General features: G+C 37.7%; 1 protein-coding gene and 1 long non-coding RNA gene across 5 annotated transcripts; one reads left to right on the plus strand and one right to left on the minus strand.

Moving 5' to 3' along the window:
- Nucleotides 1-483: 483 nt before the first annotated feature.
- On the minus strand, nt 484-22,403 carry gsna (gelsolin a). Of its 2 annotated transcripts, XM_032570239.1 has the most exons (17): nt 22,239-22,403; nt 15,419-15,619; nt 13,350-13,504; nt 11,794-11,955; nt 11,504-11,653; nt 11,337-11,426; nt 10,430-10,562; nt 10,053-10,357; nt 9,055-9,188; nt 8,113-8,203; nt 7,930-7,956; nt 5,503-5,673; nt 3,639-3,816; nt 2,546-2,667; nt 2,345-2,422; nt 2,198-2,258; nt 484-1,059 (listed from the first exon to the last, which is right to left on the minus strand). In XM_032570239.1, exons 2-17 carry the CDS (start codon nt 15,612-15,614, stop codon nt 890-892), a joined length of 2,223 nt encoding a protein of 740 aa, XP_032426130.1. In that variant the 5' UTR covers nt 15,615-15,619; nt 22,239-22,403; the 3' UTR covers nt 484-889. The 2 variants fall into 2 exon arrangements, with proteins under 2 accessions (XP_032426130.1, XP_032426131.1); XM_032570240.1 differs by lacking the exon at nt 7,930-7,956.
- On the plus strand, nt 15,616-21,161 carry LOC116724631 (uncharacterized). Of its 3 annotated transcripts, XR_004340186.1 has the most exons (4): nt 15,616-15,825; nt 16,576-16,701; nt 17,309-17,572; nt 21,150-21,161. It is a non-coding gene; the product is annotated as an uncharacterized LOC116724631 (long non-coding RNA). The 3 variants fall into 3 exon arrangements; XR_004340184.1 differs by having other exon boundaries at nt 15,616-16,701; XR_004340185.1 differs by lacking the exon at nt 21,150-21,161 and having other exon boundaries at nt 15,616-16,701; nt 17,309-18,576.
- Nucleotides 22,404-23,632: the final 1,229 nt, after the last annotated feature.

Consider the following 23,632-nt stretch of genomic DNA (forward strand, 5'->3'; position numbering starts at 1 on the left):
GCAAATTTACGCCGAAAAACCTGGAAATTTTGAAATTAGTTTTAAGAAAATTTCTGCCAAAAATCCTAAAAATATTTGAGACAAAACAAGGAAATTGTTGAATCAAAAAAATCCTATTTACATTAAATTTACTAGAAGATTTTTGACTTTCAGGAATGATCTGAGCTTCAAAAATTGAAAGTTTTTGAGTTTTGAAACTCAGAAATTTTTACGTTTTTTTTTTTCTCAAAAATTTCTGAGGTTAATCTAAGAAATTTTACCTACAATAGCCCTAATATGCTGTTGTATTTCTACATGTTTACTTTTGAAAAAACAAAAAACATACATTTAAAGGTTTTGCCAAAAACTCCTTACACAACACCAGATCTGAGCCTGTGTTCGAGGTTTATGCATCTTATTCTTTTACCAGCTTGTTTGTTGTGAATTTTAATTTCAATATTTAATATTTATGAGGACTTTAAATAAAGACGCAACCCACAGAAATGTGTTGAATTTGGTTTATTTGAAACAGAAGCAGCTGCATTTTTTTATTTTAAAGTAGTTTGGTTTCTGACAATAATTAAAAAATAAATACAGAACTGAAAGAAATCAGCAAACAGGTGCTGTACCTTATAAAACGATAAACTAAATGAGATTAAGGCATCGCTTGTTTTCCTTCTGAGTTGCGGATTCAATATAAAATTAGAACAGTCTACGATAAAAGTTTAAAAGTGCAAAACAAAATGTCTCCCGTTGGTTCTAATACAAACGAAGGCACTGATGTGGCACTAAGGACAGGAAAACAAACTAAAGACTAAAACAAAGTGAGCTGGAAGCTAAAAAACAAAGCCGTTCTTGGCGTTTGTTGCATAATGCTTGAAGAGGAAGAGTGACGGTGGCGGTGATTCGCTCACAGAGCCAGTTCTGCCATGGCCCGCTCCAGCGGGTCGCTGGTCCAGTAGTCGTGGTCCCAGCCCAGGAACCAGCCGGTGAACGTGGGCGGCTCGAAGCCCTGCTTGATCTTGACGATGGGGGTCCGGGCGTCTCTGTTGGCCGGGTCGGTCTCGATGTAGCGCACCGCTGAGGGAGCACAGGAAGCCATCTTTACTGTTTTCATCAGGATCGTAATTGATAGGCTGAATGTTCTTAAAGGGCCGGTTCAGCCAGAATGTATTGATAAAACCAATTAAACTGGTAAAATATCAGCCTTCAGTAAGTCTTAATTGAAATTAAATAATATTAAACATCTTTTCAGTCAAAATGACAGATTGTGTGGTGCTAATTTAGGAATATTTGTAAAGATTTTTTGCAATATTTGTGTAAAATCTGGCTTTTTAATAAACGCCACATGGATCATGGACTATAACTTGAGGCTGAGGCAGATGTCCCTTTCTTTGGCCAATTTTGAGAAAAAAATTACAATAAAAATCAGAAAGTTTTTTGATTTTGTGTGAATTTGGCAGATTAGTGAAAAACTGGAGGGACTTATTGATGTAATTTGGAGTCAAGCGGGCCAGATTTGGCCCCCGGACCGCGAGTTCAACACCTGTGATAGTCCAACATAAAATGGAAGTCTGGTGTTCAGCCCTTTTTGAAAAAAATTTTAAATGTTTTTTCTTTTATTTGAATCCCTTTTTATGGTTTTAAGTCATTAATGATATACAGATTTTGTTTTAAAAAAATCTTATTTTTGAGCAGGTAAAACTAAAAATGAATTTGATTTAACTAATTTTGTGACCCACCAGTAGTTTAAATTAGCCAGTTTTGGCAAAAAGTTTGGACACCACTGTTCTAGAACATCAGTACTTGAAATTAGACAAAACTTTAGCTACGAGTTACAAGTAATTTTTCAGCAAGATATAGTAGCTTGTTTTAAGTCAATAATTCCTTAATATTGATGAAAAATTCTAGTTAATTTATAACATGGGAAAAATGTCTGTTATATGTGAATTAATCTGCCAGTGGAACTAGTACTTGGTTGCTAGGTGACGGGCTGGGCGTGGCTGGGGTTGCTAGGTAACGGCGCCGATGGAATATTCTACCAATGGAACTAGAACTTTTTAAAACCAATATTAAGGAATTATTGACTTAAAACAAGCTCATGTTTTTGCTGAAAAGTTACAGTCTAGACTAAAAATAGTTGGCAAGATTTTGTGTTTTTACAGTGAACTCTTTAGTTTCTGTTTGTAAGGTGTGAATATTTTCTGTTTATTCTCACCAGACGCCATGGCTTCAGTTTTTTCTTCCTCCTGAGCTTCATTCCCGATCCAAACAAACACCTGAAGTGAAAAAGGTTTGGTTTCAGGTTATATTAGCATCCTTGTTAGCACAGAACTGACAGCAGACAGGAAGTTGGGATGTTTACCTGCTCCCAGGTGTCGAGGATCATGACATCATCAGTGGCGAGGTCATCCTGGGTCATCTCCCCGGGAACCTCCTCGATCTGTGAGGGAGAACAGTTGTTGGGTAAACATTTTGGGTGAACCAAAGCTAAAATCCCGTCTTAATTAGTTTTTTTTCTCTGGACATTGTCAGGAGTTTTAATTTTTTTTTTGGAAGAACTTACGATGAAGTTCCCGGTTTTATTGGAGCAGGCGAAGAGTCGTGGCGGGTGAGCGTCCATCTTGTCCTTGAGTCTAGGGGAGGTGCGGTACTCCGCCTTCCCGCCCAGAGCGGCCCAGAACTGATCTGGAAAAGCAACACATCGTCCCTTTAAGAACCATTTGTCTTCCAGTAAACCAGGTTTACTGTGGCTAATTGACCGCCTTACACTGCAAAAACACAATGTCTTACCAAGTATTTTTGATCTACTTTATAGTACAAATATCTTTAGTTCATCTGAAGTAAGACAAAACTAACTTACAAGTAACTTTTCAGTATGAAACAGGAGCTTGATTTAAGTGAATAATTCCTTAACCCTCTGATGCATGAATTATGATCCTTTGTGTCAGAATTTTTTTTCCATTTTTTAAAATTCTTTTCTTAAGGCATAAAAAAGGTAGGAACATTTTTTTGTAAAAATAATTTTTTTTTTATTTTTTATTTTTATGTGATCAATTGTAATTTTGTCCAAATACAAAGTTGTTATTTGAAAAATACATCAGTTGTATTGTTCCTTAGGGGTTATCTGATGTCACAATATTTTTTTTACTTGCAAGAGTCGTCTACAGTAGAAGGAGGGACCGGGTCGGTTCTCATGCTTTTTTGTCTGTCGGCCATATTGTATTTAACAAAAATAATTTCTTGCATTTGCAGCTGATGGCCAGTAGTTGATGGTATATTTTATGATGCATTAGTGTCCACTTCAGTGGTCTGTGTGCATTTATAACATAAAAATCCACAGGAAGCACAAGAAAATGGCTTTTAGATAGCTGTCCACTGTAGTGACCACTATGCATGAAAGGGTTAATATTGATAAAAAAAAGTTCTAGTTCCATTGGTAGATTATGTCACCTATAAAATTGGAATTATTTCTGGCATAAGTGAAATAATCTGTCCACATTTAGTCAATATTAAGGAATGATTTACTTAAAACAAGCCCCTATATCTTGCTGAAAACTAACTTCTAAGTTAGTTTAGTCTTATTTCACTAAGATATTTGCACTAGAGACTAGATGACGATTTCTTGGTAAGGTTTTGTGTTTTTACAGTGTGCTCACCAGTTTCTCCTCCCTCTGAAAGCTCGTCGGACGCCGACACTCCCAGGATGCCACACAGCTGCTGAGCTCCCTGCTTCTCGGTGTCGCTGGCGCCCACTCCCATCCACAGGGAGGCGCCGTCGGGGCTCACAAGAAGGAAAGCGTCGTTGGAGTTCAGGTTGGTGGCCACGGCGTCGAGCTGCAGGAACACAGAGAGGCTGGAGGCTAACGGGCTAAAGAAAACACAAAATCTATTTTTGTTTTAGTTTCTAATGCAAAACTAACAAGTAGCTTTTCAGGAAAATGTAGGTGCTTGTTTTAAAGGTGACCTATTCTGATTCCTTGAACAGGTTAGGACATGTCTACGGGCTACACGAAAAATCTTCATTACATTTTTTGCACAAATAATTCTTAGATAATCAGATTTTAGTCTAATTAGTTCTGCTTATTTTGAGTTCATCTTTGAATCCAAATAATCTGCTGATATTCTCAACGTTTACACTCGCATGTAAAAATGACTGCAAACAAATATGTAATTATACAATTGTGTAATTGAAAAGCAGAAGTGGAGCCTCCTGCGTAACAACAAGAATGCAGGTTTCTGTATGGTAAGTCAACAGCAAAACACTTGTCTTTTCCAGCAGCCATTGTACAGCACATACAGTGGTTAAAACTAGCTGACCAAACTTGCTGGAGCTCAGCTTGGGTTGCTAGGTGACGGGTGTAACTTTTCTTGGGTTGCTAGGTAACAGCTGACTTCCCTAGGTTGTGACTTAACAATCAGGAAGTCTTTGAAACTTCATTAGGGTTCATTTTCCAGACACCAAAAAACATGAAACAATAACCAGCAGAGTGAATTTTCTTTAAATGTATAGGCTGTTTTTAGAAGCAGTAGAAACCCAAAGGGAAGAATTAAAAATGTGCAAAATGTGAATTTTGCATAACAGGTCTACTTTAAGTCAGTAAATCCTGAATATCAATGAATAAGTACTAGATATAATTGAAGTAATCAGACTGTGGAATTAGAACTTTTTTATTAATATTAAGAAACTATTGGCTTAAATCAAGCTCCTATTTATTGCTGAAAAATTACTTGTAAGTTAGTTTTGTCTTATTTAAAGTGTAATAAGAGGTGGAACGAGTCAGACGCATACCTGAGATAAAATCGGACCGCAAACTGTTTGTCATTGTTTGCTTACATAAATATATGCGCTCGCATCAGTTTCACTGCAGAATTAGATAGAAGGTACTGAAACAACGGCACAGAAATGCAGTTTTTAGAGCAAACCGATGAAAAGTGTAGGAGTTAAAATACCCAGATCCTCCCACTGGGGTTCCTTAATATTGAATTAAAACTTCTAGTTCGACTGGCAGATTATTTAAATTATAACAAGAAATTTTTACCGTATGAAAAGTGAAATAATCTTCCAGTGAAACTGAGTTTTTAATCAACATTAAGGAATTATATGTTGTTAAAAAGTTACTTGTAAGTTAGTTTTGCCTCATTTCAATTAGATATTTGCAGTAGAAACTAGACAAAAAATACTTTTAGTTTTTTTTTGCAGCGCATCAATTCGTAGTCAAACAAGAGCAAATGGTGTTCGGGGACTATTTTCAGCAGCGGATTAATACAGATCTAGAAGGTTTATGGTGCCAGCCGGACGGCGCCTGAAAATAAACTACAGTGTGTCTGTTAATAACGGAGCAGACCTCTTACTGCGGCGCTGCATGGCGTTTAATCTGCTCTGAGGCGCAGAGGAATCAGCTCCGCTCCGGCTAAGCAGGCAACACTTGTTAAGGCTGGCGCCGGGCCTCTTCACGGGATAAATCGACTCCAAATAGATGAACAAGAAGCAGACAGAATGACGTGATGATCACCACTCACCTCCACGGCTCTGGTGTGCCCCGCAGAGTTGGAGCGCACCTGGAAGAGCCGGGTCTCTGCCGGAGCCGACTGGCCCCCGTCCCTGGACGTCCCCCCCCTGTAGACCACCATGGGCTGGCCGCCGAACAGGCTCATGAGGTGGGCCGGCTCCTTGCCCTGGACCACCCTCACCTGGCGCACAGACAGCAGCGTTAGCCAGCCCAGGCGGGACGCTCAGGGCTCAGAGCCGTGAGTTATCCACATCAAACGCTCCACAGCGACTCATCAGACGCTGATCAATATCAACGTCATCAAAACGATCAATTAATACAATCATGTTATAGTCTACACAATCACTGCTGAGTGCAAACATGTGAATGGAAATGTGAGTCATTAAAACTCTCTACAAGCAGGTTGAGACTCAGTCACTGTTAGTCCATGTGCAAACATTTTGATGGAAAGTTTAGTGGAAGGAAAAAGTATATGTAGGCAAGCTACAACTATGGCTTAAACACTCTTGAGTTGTCATTAAAATGCTCCACAAGCAGGCTAAAACTCAAGGGTCATCACTAAAGAAGCTGGCTGTTAATCATAGTGCAAGCATATTGATGTAAAGTTTAGTGGAAGGAAAACTGTTAAAAAAAAATCTACATCTTCTGATTGGACAGCCATTGACACCATCCATATGGAGGGTAAGCCACAAAAACCTAATTTCTAGTAAAGCCAACTCTATCCAAGCATTCACCTCAAGTTTTTTAAAGAGTTTTTCCTTCCACTAAACCTTTCATGACTCCATGTATACATATTGGTGATCAGCCAGCTTATTTAGTGACTCAGCCTTCTTGTAGAGTGTTTTATTGACAACTCCTTCCACTCAACTTTCAGTTAACATCCTTTCAGTGTGGACAGCTTATTTAGGAATTGTTTTTTTTTCTGACCTTCTCTATCAATCTGCAAGCCAGGATGCCACAGTTTTATGTTAAAATCCTTCTTTAGATTTTTTTAAGGTCCCATTTATTGACTTTTTTAATTACCTACGAGCTGAAAATCATCAAAATTATAAGAGCTGAACGTTTAAAATACATTCTGTAATAAATAGTTCTGCAGTTTTTATTATAAACACCAGATGGCAGCAGAGAATTCTCGTCATGTCCGCCATCTTTATTTTTAGCTGTGACGTGGCGCTGTCGGTCAACAATCCAGATCATGCTAATCCCGAACGTGCGGGAGCAGAGCCAGGAGAGATAAATATTTACAGACGAGCTTCGGATCAGATCAGCAGACGTGATGAACGTGTGAAACATGACGTTTCACACGTTCATCACGTCTGCTGCGAAGTTTGACCAAATATCCGTAAAGCTTTGTAATGGCTGGTGATGTAACTTCCTGTTGGATAAATCACCGAAGTCAGCAGGGAACGAATCGAACAGGTAGGAGAGGAAAGCAGAAAACGGTCTAGTTCATGTAAAAGTCTGTAGAATGTTTACTATTTATGTGGTTTAAAAAGAAAGTACACCCTGTATAAAAACAAACAGCTGATTGAGTGAGAAAGTAAGTACACTCTTCAGCAGAAATAACTCATTTTCTTTCCAGTGTTGTTCTTCACTGTTTTTGCGCAGTGACTCCCACCGCAGCAATTTAATCAGACTGAGGTCCAGACTTTCACATTGCTCTGCACAGAAGAGTTCAAGGTCGACTCAGTGACCCCAACGTGCCCACATCTCCACACCGCCACCACCGTGCCTACATGATGAGCTGTGAGTAATTTTCTCCATTCAGGGTCTGTTCGTTACGGACAAATATCTCTACTTTCATGGCTAAGACCTAAAGATGCTTTAGTTACTATTTCCCATATTAAGGAAGCAGCAGGGGTGTACTTAGTTTTTAAACTGATTTCTCTTGTGATTTTATAAACATTAAAGTCGTTGAATGACTGGAGATGTGCAAAATTAATTTTTCTTGCTCACTTCAGGTTCAATTTTAAAACAAATTTAGATCTTGATAGAACAGAAGAAGGATGTAATTTCTTTTCAAAATGACTGTAGGTGCACAAACTTACATTTTGCAATATGATTTATTTCAATTGAAACGATTTTGAGCATTGCAAAGGGGTTCATTTGGAGATGATGATGTGGCAGAAGGGCATTTTTCTACAACGGCGTATAAAGGCAATTGTAGATAAAAAGGGGAGGAGTAAATTACTGCCAAAAAACTCAGAAATTTTGAGATTAATCTCAGAAAATTGTCTAATTGTTTCAAAAGTTTAACTCTTTCACTTTTGGTCCACAAGGGCCCCAGTACGCCGTCGCTGTATGATTCTGCATGAATGGATTGTTTTCTTGCAGCAACAGAAACACAAAATGTTTTCCATGCGAAGTCAGATCACAAGTAAAGGTCAGACGGTTAGTTGAGCATCAGCGGATGAGAAGCAGGCGGGGAGGGAAATACCTGGGTGGTTATGGGAGCACCGACAACCTGAGGAGGCGGGGCAGAAACCAATGAGCAAAGAAGCAGCGGGAGAAAACAAAAACATAACGGGGAACGAAAGGATGGAAAGGTCAGGAGGAAACGGAGCTGAGAGTTCATGGGCGTGAGAAAAGAGGAGGTTGCCATGACAACAACGAGTCGCACCTGGACAGGACCGCCGCCGAGCTCGTCGTCCAGCTGGGAGCCGAGGATCGCACAGGCGCCGATTTCATCCTGACTGGAGTCCGACCCCTGCCTGAAAAACAAAAGCAAATATTTTGGAAACAGAAAAGTTATGAGGACGTTTTCAATCAGATGGTGAAAAACCACAAAGCATCAGAGGGCTGTATTCATTTAAAGTTTAGTGGAAGGAAAATCTGTGGTAGAAAATTATAAAAAATTCACTGCAAAAGCAAAATAATATATTTTTGGTCTAGTTTTTAGTCCAAGTATTCTTTGAAATAAGACAAAACTTACTTACAGTTAAGTTTTCAAGAAGATATAGCAGTTTGTTTTAAGTAAATAATTCCTTAATATTAATAAAAAGTTCTAGTTCCACTGGCAGATTATTTCACTTATAAGATGGGCAAAATGTCTGGTTGTAAATTAAATAACCTACAAGTGGAACTAGAACTTTTTCATCAATATTAAGAAATATTTTTGCTTAAAACAAGCTCCTGTATTTTGCTAAAAAAATTACTTGCAAGTTAATTTTGTCTCATTTTAAGTGTAAGAAACTAAAACATTATTGGTAAGATTTTTACAGTGTGGAGATATTTTATTTACATTTTTAACAAACCAAATATGTGTTTACCTTTATATCAACATGTGAGATATAACATGCACTAAAATATTCGTGTTGGAAACTTAACCAAAATACTTGGTAAGATTTTGTGTTTTTGTTCCACATGCTTCATGTTTTCACTGCTGTGTTTAATAATACTAATAAAAGTTTTGTGGAAGGAAAAAATATGGTAGAAACAGGGATAAACACAAACCTAAGATTTAAAATCAAAGCCAATATGGACGACCACTGAGGCTTAATAAACTACGTTGAAGCTTTCGCGTTAGACGAAGGAAAAGTGCCGCAGTGTGCCGTCCTCTCACCACATGTAGATGATGTGTCCCTGCCGTCCGCCATGACGGTAGTTGTACAGGATGATGTAACTGTCTCCTCCGAAGAACTGTCCATACGTGGACGGATCCACCGCCGCCTTATCGGATCCCTCAATACGCCAGATCTGACATGGTTAATTAAACAAATAAATCAGTCTTTGTCTCAAATATCTGAAATATTTCCACCTGAAATATTCTGCTAAACTCAAGATAATAAGATCAATAGATTTAATACTGCAGATTAATGAGTGTTATGTGTTACTGTAATGCTTTTACATCTGCCAATATTTCTGAGTTACTGTTAACTCATAAAGTTAGTAGAGAGAATTATGGAGCCCCCTAGTAGATATGGGGGGGATTTTTTTTTTCTTTGGTGTTAAATTGCAAAAGTACGACGAAACATTAGGGCCAAGAAAAAATAAATGAAATTCTGAGAATAAAGTTATAATATCAATACTTTTTTCTTGTATTACTTAGATTTTATCCTCGTATTATTAAATGCTTGTATGACTTTGACATCATATTTTATCTTTATTCTAGTAATATGACTTTATCCTCAAATTATTTCATTTTATGGTCGTATTTTAACTTTATTCTCGTAATTTTATGACTTTATTTTCGCACAGCTTTATTGTGATAGAATTAAGAATATTCTGGTAATATTATGACTATTTCAACTTTATTCTTATTTGGTTATTCTCATAATATTACGACATTCTTGTAATTTTGATGTTATTCTCATATTATTTTAACTTTAGTCTTGTACGACTTTATTCTCAAACAAGTTTATTGTTGTAAAAGTAAATATTGTCATAATATTCTGACTTTACCCTTTTGGTTTATATTTAATTTTTTCGCAGTATGGCTCTAATACTCCATCGTACTTTTGCAATTCAATGCAGAAGAAAAAAAAATCCCCCCCACGTCCAGTAGGGGGCTCTGTAGCTAACTGAGAGCTGCTGCATGCTCATTGACCAATCCCATCTCACCTGCTTCTCTCCGCTGCCGTCGTCCACCATGCCGTGCTGCGCCGCCATGGCCGACGACTCGTGCAGGCTGGCGGCGTCGAACTCCACCTTCTCGATCTTGGCGATGCTGTTGGCGATGTAGGCGACGCCCAGACCCTCCGTCTGGTCTTTGTCGCGCCAGTTCTTGAAGAACTGCTTGAAGAGCGGCGTCTCGCCCGACTCTGGCAGGATCTGGACCTCCGTGTGTTTGGGGTAGCCCATCTTCTTGATGAACTCGTCGGCTGCCTTCAGCGCAGCTTTTCGTTCGTCCATGTTGGCGTCTTTCCCTGGAGAAAGAATCACTGAGTTCAGCTTCCACCGCTTGGAGAAGTACGTCCTGTGACGAAGTTTATGCTGACCTTTCCAGACGAAGATCTTGCCGTCGGAGCCGTGGTCCAGGATGAAGCAGTCGCCGGACTCCAGGGCGCTCTGAGCAAACGGGTTCTCCGCCGCCACCAGAGTAACGGTCATGCCGCCGCTGGCATTGGAAACCTGGAACATGTGAAACAGGAAGAGTCATGTCCCAGTACCAACCAGTACGATGTAAAAAACCAACCAGAATGAGGACGGATCTGTCCGGAAGTCCACACCAACCCGGACTGAGGAGAATCTGGAGAGTTGGGATTGGATTGGTTGGGATTACAGCTTCCTGTTGCAGTAAACTGAGCTCTAGCGCTAAAGCTAAGTTTAAGTGGACAACATTATTTTGATGTTGATGTCAATAATGCTAACTTCCTGTAGCAGCAAGCTTTGTTGCTTTGGTTGTGAAACATTTGGGCTAACTGCTAACTTCCTGTTGTGGCTTTAGCTTTGTTTACGCCGGTTTAACAAAGTTTTCCCCTGACATGTCCACTTTTCACTGCGGTTGGCTTTTCATCATTTCTCAGGTGACCAATAGTAAGACTCAAATCACCTGGTGATGTTTACAAAGTGTAAAATGGCTGACACACCTGAACCTAACGATTGGATGGTTGAAATAGTGTGGGATGTTTGTAAAGCAGTTAATAGGACACTTTAAATCCAGACAACGTGTTTTATTACGTTCACACACATAAACTAGAGGAAGTCAAACAAGTGTAAAACTTTCAGAAAGGAGAAGTTTGATTTTTCGTTATTGTTCTCTATGAAGGTGACACTCAGCTGTTTGTAATGTTGACGCTAGTCGCTAATCCTGACAACCATTTAAAGTGTAATCAGATGGAGTCGAGGTTTGATTTGATTCTCTATGCTTCCATCTATCATCTGCTCACACATTCACGCTCTGACCTTGTATAGTTTCGCCCGCTTCCTGTTTGAAGCATCAGCTTTGATGTCATCCGAAGCCCCAGGAGGCAAATCTGGTTTGGGCCCCAAAACCTGTGAGCAGAGGCAGCGGTTTCAGTAAACATCTCTGTTTGCTTGGTCGTTTGCTTCAGTGGGTTTACTGGTCGGACCTCCGTCATCTTCTCTCTCTCCGCTCCCTCGTCGCAGACGTACACCCGGGCCCTGCCGCTGCGCTCGTTGTCACGGATACCTTTGGCGACCTGCGTAGCCTTGAGCTTCTCGAAGCGGTTGCTCTGAGAGCCACACCACTGGTAGATCTCCTGTGGGATGAGAGGAAGAGCGTTTGGTTCCCAGAGATTCTCTAATTAAATGAGCAGAAGCAGCTGGTTTATTTGTTTCTGGTGACGGTCACATGATGTTTTGTTCCATAACTAATGAGGATCTTCTCCGTCTGACTCACATCCCCCAGGTCCAAGATGAAGCAGTCGCCTTGGTTGAAGCTGTCCCAGCTGACTGGCACCTCCGTTGCCCGGACGACACGCCGACCTTTGACCTGGAGCACCCGCTGCACCGACACCTCATTGGTCACGACGTGTTTGAACCCAGAAGCCACGCCTCCTTTCTGGAAGGTACATTTATATTTGTTTATTTCAAACCGGTTTTTAAACATGAAGAAAAGAAGAGAGCATGTGCATATGGAACCTTTGAATGTTATTGTTTGTTTAGTGCCTGTGCTCAACGTTGGAGGGCAAAAAGACGATTCTTTCACATGCCATCCGCTGCAGCGGTACGAAAACTCTAACAAAATGGAACCTGGAGGTGTAGATATTATTAATTCAGTGCAGTGCGACACAGCAAAAGGAAAAATACTTCAGAAAAACCGCTGAAGAACAACTCAAAACAACTTTTTTCCTCCCTCTCCGTGTCGGCTATGCTACATGCGTACTCGTTGCCATAGCAACCGACAACAACGCCACTTTATGTTTCAGGATTCAACACAAAAAAACAGCCTCAAACATTTCTCACACAAAGAACAGAACATTAAGTCCATTACAGTTGTTATTTTTAGATTTTATGTTTATTTTGCAATTATTGATAAGTGATTGTTGTGATAGATTAGCTACTGCTGCTATTAACTAAGCTAACACACCGGCAGTGGTTAGCTAATTTAAACACCTGCTATACTGATGATCTGTCAGAGTTGGTATTTAGGTCGACTTTTTCACTATTTTTTAACTGAAACACCAAATTCCACATCACATCTACATGTTCAGGTCTTCATAGTCAAGCTAGCATCATTCAACTACTTCACTCTCTCTCGCTATTATTTTCTTAATTAAAACATTTTTCTGGCCTAGTTATCTAGTTGTCATAGTTCACCAAAGCACTGAATGCTTTTTTTCTTTCGTATATCAGGCGTATATTTAAGATTTAGCACGTTATGTTGACAACATAACAGCTGAAACCATGGCATGCTAGCCATCGTTAGCCAGAGGCTTTGTGCCCTAAAGCAGAGAATTGTGATGCAAAGGATCCATGCAACTACTTTTCTGTTTGAAAAAGAGTAGGAAGACGTAAGCACTCATTTAATTTAATTAGATACAATGGAAATAAATTATAATTTGCTTTTAGGAATTTAAATTAATATGAGTTACAACAACATATAATTTCACTTTGGGATCAATAAAATATATTTGTAATTTGAAAATTACAGTAAACACAATGATTCCAAACTGATTTTCATACAAGGACCAGTAAATTTACTGAGCCATAATTATAATAATAATAATGGTAATAATGACAACTGTAAATAACAACTAATAATCAGTTAAATTAATAAATAATGATAGTAAAATGACAATAATAATGTAATAATTATGCTAATAACATAAATTTTACATTTCAGTTCCAATAAATCAAGTCTGCAACAAGCTTCTTTTAGTTATTATCATTTTAAAACGTTAAATGTTTCCACAACAGGCTGGATTATAATATAATCCCAGTTTGATGTCCTACCATGTACTTGATTCCAGATTTGAAGTAGCCCAGAAACGTTTTGGACTCGTGTCCCTGCACCTCGCGGTACTGGATCGGTTTCCCCCCAAGGAAGTCGTCCATTTGGACAGTAAAGATGGCCGCCGCGCCGCTCTCATCCTGGCTGCAGAAATCACCTGCATCACAAGAAATGGTACATTTACATATTAATATTGTTTGTTCTGAGTCCAAAAGATACAAATACTTGAAATTTTTACATTTTTTAATATAAGAAGAAGCCATTTTGTAGTTTTGCAAACCGTATATTTAAATCATTCCAAATCTTTTAAGTTTCTCCTAGTATATGTTTTTTGACAAATTATGATTTTAAAAAAGTCATAAAATATTAAAATATTTAATTCATTTTCATATATTTGCACCATATTTCCAGTTATTTTGGATCTGATTCCAATTTGAACCAAATTTCCGCCCCTTTAGGAACCAGAAAAACACCTTCTACTGGTAAATCAGGTTTTTTTTCTTGTTTGTTTTTTTGGAAACATATAACCAAGTACAATTTAATAACAATTCAGAAGAATACTAAGTAGTTTATTGTCATTTGAAAGTAACTGTATTAAAAGCAAGCATCAGCAACCCCTGCATTGATTTGGTGGGGAGTGCTCAGTTGTTGTTGTAGCTTTTAAAACCGAAAAAACCAAATATTGTGAACTTTAAACATAAATCAATCATAATCTTATTTTTCTATTCCTTTTCTAAGCATATAAGTACTTTTAAAACACATTTATCTCAAGATAAAGAAATTCTTTTAGGTCACAAACTAAAACAAAAAGTTATTTTCTTGAAAAGCGGACTTTGCTTGAACAAAATAAATAAATTGTTAACATGTTAAATGCAGCTTATTAGCAGCAAATAACATTGTTCCGGAAGTCAAACTACAATGATGCAGAGAAAATGCACAAATATTTAAACAGAATTGTTGCCAAGTCTGAATAAAAGCAGGTAAATCTATAAAACCACCCAAACCCAGCTCTCTTAATCATCTACCAACAGTCGGTTCCAATAAGGAACCAATAAAGATAAGCTAACTTCAAATAATGAAACTGTAAGCTTAAGATAATACAGTAAAAAAAAATGCTTAAGCTAACATTTGTTATGCAAATTCATGAACTAATCTGCTTCTGGAATAATCAAACCAATAAAATGTATTTCTTTTTACTGCTCGCATGTTTCTAGGTAGAAAAAGGGAACTGGAAGTTTTATGTTTTTATTATTTTATAATATAATGCTGCTTTTAATGTGTCACCAGTTCCTGCACTGTAAAAACACAAAATCTTACCAAGTATTTTTGTGCAGATCTTAGTGCAAATATCTTAGCACAATAGAAATAAGAGGAAAATAACTTACAGTAACTTTTCAGTAAGTTATAGGAGCTTGTTTTACATAAATAAGTTTTTAATATTGATTAAAAAATTACATTGTTTAATATTTTTAAAATGTGCTACATTTTCATACTATAAAAATTAATACTATTTTTTTTCTAGTATTAAAAATAAAAAAAATAATTTGACAGATTATTTCACTTATAAAATGTGAATAATTTCTTGTTTTAATTGAAATATCTCCTTATTTAATCAATATGAATTAATTATTCACGTAAACAAGCTCCTGTGTGTTACTGAAAAGTTAATTGTAAGTTAGTTTTGTTTTATTTTGAGAAATTTGCTCAAGAAACTGGATAAAAACACTTTTTTGTGTGTTTTTACAGTGTGATGATAATGAAAAGCGAAGCTGTTCATTCAATGATTTCACATTTGATCCGTCGTCGTGTTTACTGAGCCGTTCTGTGCAGAAACTGTCGGATATTCAAATGTTTTTCGCTTCTGACTGAAATGTTTTCAGGAATTTCAGAGAAACATGCAAAGCAGCAAAACGGTTTCCTGAGAATCCAGAGGAGCAAAGTCAGAGCCGCCATCATCATCATCATCATCATCACGCTTTGCAAGTCAAACAGAGTCGCAGCTGGAAAACCGAGATCATCTGGACTTTTAAACATAAATGCAGAGATGTTTCTGTTTTTCTCTCACACTCACCCAGCCAGAAGTGGAGGTCGTACTGCAGGTTCCCGGATCGCTGCTTGATGGTGTTGAGGACGAGGTAGGCGTCGCCGGTGTAGAACCCGCCGTACAGGTTCTCCGGAACCGGCACCAGGTCGAAGTTCTCCACCCTCCACACCTGCAGACCCGGGTTCTGACCGGCCCGCTGGAACTCGGCGTGCTGCGCTGCCATCCTGCCTGCAGATTGAAACGCCACGTATGAGCCACAGGCTGCGGCCGCCGCGCCCTTTGAGCGCCGCGCCGTCGCCATGGCTACGCAGATAAAGATCAGGGCCCCGGGTAGTTATTAACAAGCGGGAGGATGATTCACCACCAAGAGGAAATCCTGGTGATGGCAACCGAAACGCTGCGTGTGCAGAAAACTGAAGCAGGAAGAGAAAAACGTAATTTACTGCTGAACACTGTAAAAACACAAAACCTTACCAAGTCATTTAGTCTAGTTTTTATGGCACATATCTTAGAATGCTTGAAATAAGACAAAACTAACTTACAAGTAACTTTTCAGCAAGATATAAGAGCTTGTTTTAAGTTAGTAACATTGATGAAAAAGTTCTAGCGCCATTTTTATACTATTTTACGTATATCAAGACATTTTTTCCAGGTTACAAGTTAAATAATCTGCAGTAGGACTAAGAATTTTTCGTCAGTATTAAGTAATTACTAGCTTAAAACAAGCCTTTATATCTTGCTACAATTACTTGTAAGTTAGTTTTTGTCTTATTTAAAGCGTTTCTAAGATATTTGCTATAAAAACTAAACTAAATTACTTGCTAAGGTTTTGTGTTTTTACAGTGTTCTTTGTATTAATTGCCACTTTCATACTTTCAGCCAAAACGTTTCACACCAACCGTCACATTTTGTCACTTTGTCACAACAAGGTCGCAGACATGGCTGCTTAGCAACTTCTGAAATCTGAAAAGTGTGGCTTGCATTTGTAACCAGCTACAGTCTCTACTTTGTAGAACCGACTGTCACTGCAGATCCAGATGCAAGTCTTACCGGAGAGAGCCTCACTCTTCAAGTCTCGCCCCATATTCTTAATTAGATTTAGTTCTGGACTTTGACTAGGCCATTCTAACACAGATTTCTTGTGCTGTATATCATCCGCTAAGAGGTTTTCTTCCTGTCTTTAGCTCCTCCAGCTCCGACAAAATGTTTCCAGACAAACAGAAACATGGCCGTCCTGACCGTCTGCGCTCACAAATAGCAAACACTTCATCGTTATCCCGAAGACGCTCGGCGCCACATGGACAGATTAGGTAAGTGTTTATCTGAACCGGGTCGTACGGAAGACCATTAGGGACATTACAAGAAAAAAAATTCTGACAGTTAAATCTCAGAACTGTGATTTTTCTCTCAGAATTGTAACTTTTTTCTTATAATTTAGACTTTTTTTCTCAGAATTGTAACTTTTTTCTTATAATTTAGACTTTTTTTTCTCTCCTTCCTTATGATTGCAGCCTCGAGTTGAACATTTTGTTTTTAGTTACATTTCTATAAACTTTTATAATCCAGTAAATTAAACAGAATATAAACTCAGCTGGAGTTTAATGTTTAGTGTATTCATTAAGAAAATACATTTATTGTAGATGAAGCGCAAAAGTAGTTTAGTTTGTTTTTGAGTTCAGAGGCAGGAGAAACAAACTAATTTTACAGTTCTGGTTCATGTGAATGTAGCTTCAGCTAATACTTCATCAGTTTTACATTTGCAGCAAAAAAAGCAAAATACTTCAGAAAACACAACAGATACTGAAAACGATTCATCTGTAGTAAACCAGAACATGACATCTTTAAAATTTAATTCCCAGCTTGTTTTAAACTCGATTTTTTTGTATTTAAGAACTGAAAGAGTTTGTTTTTCCACAGGAATGGAGTTTGAGCCCACAGACACGGCAGGAATCTGATCCCGACCCGGCAGAGGGAACCGAGGGAACCGAGACCGGCTTCCCTTTTTGTTCGCCTTGTTTCTCCTCTTCCTCTTATGTAACTGTGAAGCTCAGAGCTGGGAGAATAAACTCTGAAAACTAAAACACATCCTGTTATTCACAATCAAACTGATATCTTATATTATCAGAAACTAAAACTAAAAAAATGTTTAAAAAGCTCATTTTACTGCTAAGCGAGACAGCAGTAGATCACAGGTCTGCAATGGCTCTTAATAAAAACATATATAATAACAAGTGCAGCTTTTTAGCCACTTTTTAATTGTTTTCCTGCAATATTTGCCTTGAATTTCCACAAAAAATGCCACTAAAAGCACCAGGAACATGTTTTCATAGGTTTCGCAGCAAAATGTGCAGAGTTAAGTCAACAAGCGATTGCACAGTTACAACTATTTCCAGTGTTAAATTTACTCCATCTCTTGTTGAAATAACTGGAAGAGTTAAATTAATACCAATTCAATTCGGAAAAGAACCAAACAGATTTAACTCTGCAAATATCTTAAAATGAGACAAAAGTAACTTTTAATCAAGATATAGGAGCTTGTTTTAAGTAAATAATTTCTTAATATTCATGCAAAAGCACTAGTGACACTGGTAGAATATTTCTTGCTGAAAAGTTACTTTTTAGTTAGTCTTTTATTTGAAGTGTAATAAGATATTTGCATTAAAATGCTTTGCAACATGTTGTGTTTTTGCAGTGCGTTCGCCCAGTGACTCATGCAGATGTTTGGAATAAAAACAGGCTGTTGTCAAACGGACCGGGTCATATGATTATCGCTCAGCGCCTCTCTGCAGACTGAAACGTGTCCCGGTCCGACCCAGCAGCCCTTCCTGCCGTGCCACCCGGCCTCGCATACTTCATCCCCTCCCCCACTTTCCACCAGCCTCCCTCCCTGTTGTCTGACTGGAAACTCAAACTGGGAATTCGTTTGAAGAGAAACTACATTTTTATTGTGCTTTCTGATCTGTCTGCTGCTGAAAAGGAACCCAAAGATAGTATTAAGTGGATTTGAAGGCCTGGAGAGCCCGTCCAGGGTTTCCATCCCCCACCCTGATAAAAATAAGTGCCCTGCTCCAGCGGAGAGGAGGGGATCTTCTCATGACTCATTTTCTCCTTGAACGCCATTCTTCCTCATTCTTTTGTGGATCTCTGATATATCAGATAAAGATCTGTGCATACTTGTTAACATCCTCACTGCTTCCCTAACATCTGTTATTGACAGCCTCTATGTTATGAAGGGATATAACAGAGTTATTTTTTACCAACAACTGACAACACCACAAAATAAACTTAACCAGGCATTAAAAAATGACTAAAAAGTTAATTTTTTTCCCTAAAAAGGCAGCTAGAAGTAGTGAGGCGTTTTTCCATAAATGAAAATGAGCTTCCCCTGAAGCTGCCATAGCCGTTAGCTTCAGGGGAAGCTATGCTAGCGCTAGCTAATTAGCTAGCTTAACTAAGAAAGTTTCGTACGGCTTATGAGCATTAATAAGCGGTTAAAAGCTCCTTATAAGGGATCTCAAATATTTGTGGAGACAATGAGAGAAATTTCCTTCATGTTACAAAAACCAAAATAAACAAAAAACCAGGGACTATCAGGCGCTGATTCTACCGATCCAACCTGTTAGCTAATTAGCATTGATAAGTTGCCTCTGCAGGCTGATGGTGTGACTGAATGAAATCACTCATCAGGAAGTTTTAATTTAACCTATATTGTAGTTTATTCACTGTATTATCAAGGTCATTCTCTGAATTCGGTGCATTTTGTGTCTCAGGTTTATCTCAAAGATTTTCATATAATGCAAATCACTTTTTTTTTTGGAGAAAATAAAGAAATGGAAATATCCATGTGTCTTGGTAATGTAACATGCAAATATATTTTATATATTTTATAAAACCAATAAAAATAGCCAGTAACTGCAAGCTATTTCTACTAATATAAACATTTTTAGGTATACTTTAACCTAAATAAAAGAAACATGAGAAAAATACATGAATTATTTATAAAATATCACTTTTTAATCATGTCCCTTCAGTTTTGTTCAACACTAACAGCAGACCAATCCCTCCTTTTTATAAATAATAGTTCAGTCCAATTTCCTCAGCACCCTGGAAGTGACATCACTTTAGTCTCTTCCTGCTCACACTGTAAAGAGATTTAAGTGTTAATATAGTTTCTTACCTATATTTGATTATTTTTATCCATAGATCGTCATCATCAAGCTAAACCTTTCAACACTGTTACGTACATAAATGATATTTATTGTTGTTTGGGAAAAAGTAAAGAATTGTCTTTAAAACACATTAATTTCTTGTTTTTATCATATGTTGCTCCATATCCTAGCTGATGGCAACTTTTAGCGAAAATCTTCAACCCCGTTAGAAAAACAGTGGTTTTGTTACGGAGTTGAACGTTGGACTGTTCAACCCGTTACAGGCTGGTCAACTGTTACACTGGGTTCAACCCCGTAACGTGAGATATTATGATTTTTTTTTAAAATAATAACAGCAAATATTAAACTAATATTTTTTGGGCTGTATGCAAAGTTTAAAGAATGATTCAAAAATATAAAAAAGCCTGATTTAATGTTTGCTTTAAAGTGTTTTTTCATGATTTATGAAAAGCGCTTTTACATCAAGTTGCCATATTCTACTTATCAGTCTAATTATTATTCAGAATCAAATAAAATATACTTACAATTAGTTATTTTAATCAAGGGACAGGTGATCTCAAAGGAACTGGAAGAATTAGTTTATTATGTTGCAGAGTTACATTCATAGAGGAATCAAATTGTCCCGTTACGCAATTTAAAGCAACCTAAGTAACAAAGAAATTCATAATACTGTTTGGGATTTCATGCATAAAATGGGGAGACATATTTTCTTGGAGGTTCAAAGAGTCTTTCAGTAGATGCAGTGATCAAAAACACAATTTTTTGTGGTATATTTTTAAGTAACCTGAGACGCCAAAATGCACCGAATTCAGAGAATCGCCCATCAGGAATGCTTCAGCTGTTTGAGGACAGGATGCCAAATTAGGCCATCTGGACCCAACAGCTGAAAGGAAATGTCGCGCATGTCAGCAGTAGGAGACACACCCCAGAGTCCAACCCAACAGGAAACATGCACTGGCACAGAAAACGTCCCATTAGTTCAGGGAAATCTCATTTCTGTTGAGGTAAAACTTCCTCCAAACAGTTTGTCTCCATAGAAACCAAATATGTCTCATGACAGGACCAAGAGTCATTCTGCCATCTTTTTTTTTAACTTTTAGTTGCTGTAATGAAATATTAATGCAAAACTGCATTTTATTCTTTATTAGTTTCTTCTGAAGGCAAAAATACTTAATATTAGTTAATTAGTGAACGTTTTGGGGGTTTATAATTGCATTGAAGGCAAAAATTCTCATGTTAAAAGACATTTATGAAGTACTCTAAGTTTTTTATAATTTCGCACTTTTGTAGCTTTGGTTAACTTGGAAGGTCATAATAAACATTACTAGTCAATTTGTAAGGACAAATTGTGTTGCTAGCAAACTACAGAGAATCTGAGCCTCAAAGTTTAGGTACATTTGAGGTAAACTAGTAAACTTATTGTTATTTTTAGCTGAGAAAATTAGATCAATAGGCAGAAAAGTGCAGTTGACCTAAACATTGTAATAACCTTTGCTAACCATGTTATTGTTTGCAATGATGCAATATTAGCTTGAATCAGTCAACTGACTTTACTTCTTATCTGAGGGAAAACATACATTTTGCAAAAGGTTTACTAATTATAAGTAAATATTTTGAGCTCTACAGTTCACTTATATAGTTCACTTATACAAGTGGAGAGTTCACTTGTATAAGTGAACTATATAGTAAGGTCTATTAGCTCACTTTCAATATAAAAACTGGCAAACCTTTAAATAAATTAGACTGTAAATGATGCGTTTTCTTTGTAAACAGCATGTCAGGTACTATTATAACTTATTTCAGTTGCCAAAACTGCATTTGCTTTAGAATATTAGATTTGCTCTATAAAAAAAATATCTGTGAACAGGCAATTGTAATAAATTAGAGTCACATTTCACAGAAAACTCTGAATAACTGAACCTAAAATAACATCTGTTTTCAACTGCATCTCTATAAATACAGAAAATTGAATTAAACTTAATGAGTAGGACCAGTGATGCAGAAAGTGGGTGGGTGCTGAATAGGGGCGTCACCCAAAACGGGGCGCGAAATTTCTATTTGGGATTTTTTTTCTTTCTTTTTATATTTAACAACTATTTGTACTTTGAAAATATCTAGCTGTACCCATGCAGTAGTGAATACAGAATAAATACAGAATTGCTTGCCATATATTGCATTTTTCTCATTTTGTAAGAACTGAACTGACTGCGTGTGAGTGAGTGAGTGAGTGAGTGAGTGAGTGAGTGAGTGAGTGAGTGAGTGAGTGAGTGAGTGAGTGAGTGAGTGAGTGAGTGAGTGAGTGAGTGAGTGAGTGAGTGAGTGAGTGAGTGAGTGAGTGAGTGAGTGAGTGAGTGAGTGAGTGAGTGAGTGAGTGAGTGAGTGAGTGAGTGAGTGAGTGTGTGTGCAACCACAGACATCTAAACTGCAGTTTCAGTCCCATATATGGCGCCTGCTGCGTCGCACAAAGGCAAATAAAAAACACTTTTAGTCCGTCTTTAAATCTCCTCTGCAAAAGAAAAAGTCCGATTAAACAAACGCGATTCTTTATCCACCGCGACATCAGGCCGTTATTCCAACCGAGGCCATAAGTAGGCTGCAGTGAAACCCAGATTATAATTCCGTAATCTGTCCTCTTGTGGTTTAAACAGTGAAGAGATGGTCAGAAACGCGCAGATTACCTGAATGTGGAGGCTGATGGACGGACGGACGGATGGGTGGATGAACGGTGCTGCCTGGGTGTGAGCGAGCCGATGGGGGAACGCTTCCGAGCTGCAGCCGGGGCGGAGAGGCGTCGAGTCGGCGTGGCACACAGCGCCGAGCCGCTGTTTATGCTGCCGGGACGGGACACACCCCGAATAGTCCCCTCCCTGATCCCACAGCGGCAACCGAACCAAACTGGCAACCAAACGCCATTTTTAATTAACTAAACAAACTGAAAAGCGCTTATTTTATTGATTTTTACCCTGCTACCCGTAAATAAATAGGTTTTAAACAGAGCTGGGTAGTAACTCGTTACATTTACTCAATTACATTTACTTAACTTTTAGGATTGCTGTATTTTTTACTTGAGTAATTGTTTGATTTTACAAAGTATTTCTGCTCTTATTTGAGTAAAATTCCTGGATTGTCTTCCCACTGAATGAAAAAAAAACCAAACATGTTTTAACCAAAAATGTGCCATAAACAGACCCACACCTGCAGTTTTGATAAAATTTCTGAAGTTTTTTATGGAAAGAAACTGATTTGGAAACATTTATTATCTTTTGCCTGATTTTGTTATTTTTTTGTTACTTATATGAATTATTGTCATTTTCATCTTTAAAATAACAAAATTTCCACTTAACTTTATATTTTGGTCCATTTGATGATGTAATTTTTAAATAATAAATTATTAATAATTTGATAAGTTACTCGAGTCAAAAGTTTTACTAAATACCTTTGAGTAATTTCTTGACAGCTACTTCATCTTTAATTAATTTGAATATATTTACATATAATTTAACGTGTTATGTCCTTATAAGGCCTGATGAAAACGACTAGAAATTTCTTTGGAAATCTGGCTGGGTTTTAAATCACAGCTCTTTAAAACTTTGTCGCCCTCTGGTGGCGAAAAAATGTAACTGCATATGACTGGCAGTAGCCTGTAAGATTAATAAAATACCATTTTAAATGTATTCCCATGAAAACTTCTTAATGATTTTTAGACTTTAGAATTACAAACATGTCTATAAGACTTCTAAAGAGAGTTTCGTCAGATTACAGCTCTGTTTCTTTTCTTTTAGAGTTGCCATTTCTTTCTCCCCTTTTTCATCATTGCTGTTTTTGCAGTGGTGTACAAACACTGTATTTTAGTCCTCTTTACTTGGCATGCTCAGTCTTTCAAGGAGAAACAGAGTCTGACGTATCCATGTGGGCGGCGGAGCTATTGCTCACTCAAGTCAAGGCCTGCGTGTTTGTGCTATAAGACATTTACGGAGCGCGTTGGTACCTCCAGCCGAGAAGTGGATCCTTTAAAGCACACATGACTCACAGAAAATACTGCAAGAAGAAAAACATTCAAAAGGGATTTTAG

The sequence above is a fragment of the Xiphophorus hellerii genome, chromosome 8 (genome assembly GCF_003331165.1).
Source record: "Xiphophorus hellerii strain 12219 chromosome 8, Xiphophorus_hellerii-4.1, whole genome shotgun sequence".
Lineage (NCBI taxonomy): Eukaryota > Metazoa > Chordata > Actinopteri > Cyprinodontiformes > Poeciliidae > Xiphophorus > Xiphophorus hellerii.